This window comes from Cryptotermes secundus, unplaced genomic scaffold (assembly GCF_002891405.2).
Source record: "Cryptotermes secundus unplaced genomic scaffold, Csec_1.0 scaffold4292, whole genome shotgun sequence".
Taxonomy (NCBI): domain Eukaryota; kingdom Metazoa; phylum Arthropoda; class Insecta; order Blattodea; family Kalotermitidae; genus Cryptotermes; species Cryptotermes secundus.
The window spans coordinates 5,847-10,237 of record NW_019733435.1 but is presented as its reverse complement, the minus strand read 5'-3'; the positions used below and the strand labels follow the sequence as shown (position 1 = coordinate 10,237).

The window sequence follows — 4,391 nt, the reverse complement described above, 5'->3', positions numbered from 1 at the left end:
CTACGGCGTATTCAGTAACGAAACACATTACAATATATATATATATACACGTGACATGCTTCCTGATGAAGCATGGGTTCGTTCACTTGCAGGGTACATAAATAGGAAAAATTATTGTTACTGGAATTCACAGAATCCATATCTAACCCACGAAGTGTGGTAAGATCCAGTGAAAGTTGGAGACTGGCATGCTGGAAGGGCAAGAAGGATTCCTTTACCTGCATCTTTTAGTGGAACAATTAATTGTGAAAGATATGTACAGGTCATTCTCAGACAATTCTTTCAAGAGTTAACAGAAGATGACACACTCTATGGCTGGCTTCAGCAAGACTAAGCTACTGACCACATTGCATGTATGTCTATGCAGGCTTTGTATGATACCTTCGGGGACAGAAATATCAGCACTGGTATTTGGCAGGCACATTCACCCGACCTTAATTCTTGTGATATTTTCTTCTGTGGTTCTTTGCAGCACAAAGTTTAAAACAGTAAACCCCACAAGGAAGAACTAAAATAAATATTCATAGGGAAATTGGAAATATTAATGCACAACAGCTTTAAGGTTTAATCAGAACATCTTCTGCTGGTGCAAGGAATGTCGACAAGTAGGGGGACAGCATTTTCAAATACTTCTGTGACCTGTGATTTGTATAATTCATTCCAAGCGTTACTGGTTACAGGCAGGAGTCATTGGCAACATTTGTATGTGCCCTGCAGCCAGCAGTGCATCAGATGCTGTGAAATGCAGAGCTGGGAACCAGGCGAGAAAAGTAAGAACCTCCGTCTATATGTATATATAGAAATTTTCTTCGAAGTTCATTAATAGCTTTATTTGTGTGTTTAATTACACCCATTGTATATGCCACATCACGATAACTGTATCTATATATTAGGATGTGTTGCCAATGCCAATTCTTCACTACTGCTTTCTACATCTTTTACACATTCTTTGTATCTAATGTTGAGTCACTTTCTGTCTAACAGAAAATAACAAGAAATCTGTCATGACAACCAATCACCCGACTACAGGTACAGAGGCAACAGGCAACATGTGTCTATAATCTGTTCCACAATGTCACAAATCTTTAGAGAATTATTAGTTATCCTATAACAAATCCTCAATATAATGTCACCTCTGTTATTACATTGATACATACTGCATCAAAGACAGAAAACAAATGATAAACTTCAGCATTTATAGATCCTGGGAACCCTATGATGTAGTGCCAAAGCACTGTTTAGTGGACTGGACAGACAAGGAAAATGTGAAGGATTTTTCCTGTATAGAATTTACCAAAAACATTCAGTTTACACAGTATTTCATTCCATCCATATTAGATCTGCTTAAAACACATTGGGACAGATACATAACATGCACATTCAACAAACTACATTTGCCTAGACATTTCAGAAATAAGAAACCTTCAGAATCTGGTCAACAGTGCAGTAGAGCTGCTTCACATGCACAGACAGCCAGAGAGACGGAAATAAGAAAGATTACTGACACTTCTGCACATTTGTGTTACCTGCCTAACAGTGCACATACAGCTCACCTCAGGTTCAGCCTTTAGTTCTGGAAATGGTATTGCAACAGAATCCTTTTCTTCTTCTGCATCTGAGACTGTGTCAGGTTTTACATTCATGGCCTGATTTGCATCATGAGGTGTTGGGTATGTCTCACCATATGGACCCACTAAAACATTCTCAGAATTCATACAGTCCTGTAAAAACCATCACATCTTTCTCAGAAATGGATGCACAACACCAAACATTAAACAGCATATGCTCTCCCTGCTATGGCTGCTTCTCATTACACCTAGCTCATAAGAGCTGTTTTGTACACATTTCCTTCTCTACAGCTATCAAGATCACTCATAGCTCAGTGCTCTTCCCACGAAACTAACAATAACTGCAGCAGTACAGAAAATATCTGCTTCCTTTGGTATCTAAAAACTGCATGAGGAGCTCCATAACTTGTAACCTTTGTTCACTAAGCATAATTAAAATCATCAAGTCAAGGAGGATGAGATGGGCAGCTCATATGGGGAGAAGATGAATGCTTATAGGATTTGTTGAGAAAGACACAAAGGGCTCATTACTGTGGTCACACATGCTCATCATGGCTCTGTATCCTAAGCCAAACAGACCCAGTACAAACCCTTTCAAATTATTTATTTGGTGAATAGAGCTGGCATATGAAAATAAAATTCTTGTCTGTACACACAAGCACAAAACACAATCCTTTCTCTCACAGATGGAAATATTTCTTCTGAGCTCTGCAGTACAATTCTTTCCACTCTTGTTGCAAGAGAATGCAGAATCCTTTGTAACCTTGAAACCTGTGCATCACATGATAAATATCTTGTGCGGTTCATTATAATTAGCTTACAAGAGTTCTGGTAATCTAAATCCTTGGTTCTGATAAGTGTACCAGTAACTAAATATGAACAGTATCGTGACTCCATAAAGATTTTTGCTGCTACAGAATTTCTCTGAAACACAATTCAGTTTACACAAAATTTAATTTCATCTGCATCAGAACTGCTTAAAATGAAAGCAATATCCTTTCATTCAAAAAACTATAACTGTCTAGAGACACTTCAAAAAATATCTTCATAGGCCAGTCAGCAGCACAGTGGAGCTGTTTCATGTGTACAGACAGCTGCCTGACAGATGGGGAGAACTGGCATTTCTGCATATTTGTGATCTCTCTCCAACAGTGGACATACAGAAACATACACCTCACCTCAGGTTCAGCCTTTATCTCCTGAAATGTTATTTGCAGAGGATCCACTTCCTCATGTGTGTCTGAGACTTCCTCAGCATTCATATTCACGGCCTGGTCTGCATGACTTGTTGGGTGTGTATCTTCATTCTCTGAATTTGTATGGTTCTGTAAAACCATCATATCTTCTATCAGTCACTCTTGTTGCAAGAGAATGCAGAATCCTTTGTAACCCTGAAACTACTTTATCACATAACAAATATTTTGTGGGGTTCATTATGATTAGCTTACAAGAGTCCTGGTAATTTAAATCCTTGGTTCTATTAAGTGTACCAGTAACTAAATGTGAACAATATCATGACTCCATAAGGATTTTTGCTGCTACAGAATTTCTCTGAAAAGCAGTTCAGTTTACGCAAAATTTAATTTCATCTGCAACAGAACTGCTTAAAAGGAAAGCAACATTCATTCAACAAAATACAACTGTCTAGAGACACTTCAGAAAAAGACCTTCAAAGGCCAGTCAGCAGCACAGTGGAGTTGTTTCATGTGCACAGACAGCCAGGGCGATGGAATGAGATGAGATGAGAAAGACAATTGACATTTCTGCATATCTGTGATATCTGCCTAACAGTGGACTTACAGAAACATACAGCNTTTGGTATTACGGAACTCAAAGTCACTTCTGACCACATTTTTAAGTTGCTTTTCCAAATGAACGAGGTTCACTGTGGTCGTTAGAATTATTGGGGGTGGCCTGCCTGCTCTACCAGATGATTCCACCTCCAGAGTAGTGGCTCCCTCCTCCAGCGCAGTGGCTCCGTCACCAGCAGTGTCGGTGTCCATTGTTGTCACCCTGAGAGGAGCGCAGTAGTTGCGGGTAGGCACCTCTTTGGTTTGGGTGTTGCATGTGGCAGCCGCTGCCTTCTTTTGAAGTCGGGGAGGACTCGGTTGTGCTCTGCCGTTTCCGCCTTCGGACCTCTTTGAAGTCTTCCTCTTGGGAGGGCTTCGCCTGGGTTTTTGTTGCCTCCGATGTTCTGGCTTTCACTAGGAACTTCAGATCGTTCAGTGTAACTGTGTAGGTTCCGTACAGAGCACTGAACAAAATCTTGCCCTTGAGAGCCTTGCAATAGCCCTCTCTGCTTTCTTCAGCGGCATTTATTATTGCCGCCCACTCAACACTTTCTCCAATTGTGGCGGGTGTGAAGCTGGCCACATCCTCAATATCACAAATGTTTTTGAACAGTCTCCTGTAATGTTCATCTGCTGCAGGATTGCTTCACGTTTTCCTTATATTCTGCCTGTAGTGAGGCTCTTTTCTCTGCCCAGAATGCATGATAGCCAGGCACCGAGGCGCCCGCCATGTCTGGCACGGCACGACACGACACAGGCCTCAAGCAAAATCTGATAGTTTTAACAAAAAAAGACTGAAAATTTCAGAGCTACCAGCAATAGAACTCCTTTATACTCTCCTTGAGCGTGAATCAGTCCTGTCCTGTCAAACAGACAATCTCGAATCCACCACTCGATCCCAATTCCGCATCGAATCCAATCCGCTCTGACGTATACAACAGCACACTAACTCCGAATCGAATTCCTCAACTACACTCACTCAACCTCTATCCTATAATCCTAACCCATCAACCACTAATCAAATTGCTCCAAA

The 4,391-nt window shown here is 40.8% G+C and overlaps 1 protein-coding gene across 1 annotated transcript; it reads right to left on the bottom strand.

Moving 5' to 3' along the window:
• Positions 1–1,141: 1,141 nt before the first annotated feature.
• LOC111868158 lies at positions 1,142–2,919 on the bottom strand. The gene is made up of 3 exons (XM_033752945.1): positions 2,747–2,919; positions 1,554–1,721; positions 1,142–1,156 (listed from the first exon to the last, which is right to left on the bottom strand). Exons 1-3 carry the CDS (start codon positions 2,906–2,908, stop codon positions 1,142–1,144), a joined length of 345 nt encoding a protein of 114 aa, XP_033608836.1. The 5' UTR covers positions 2,909–2,919.
• Positions 2,920–4,391: the final 1,472 nt, after the last annotated feature.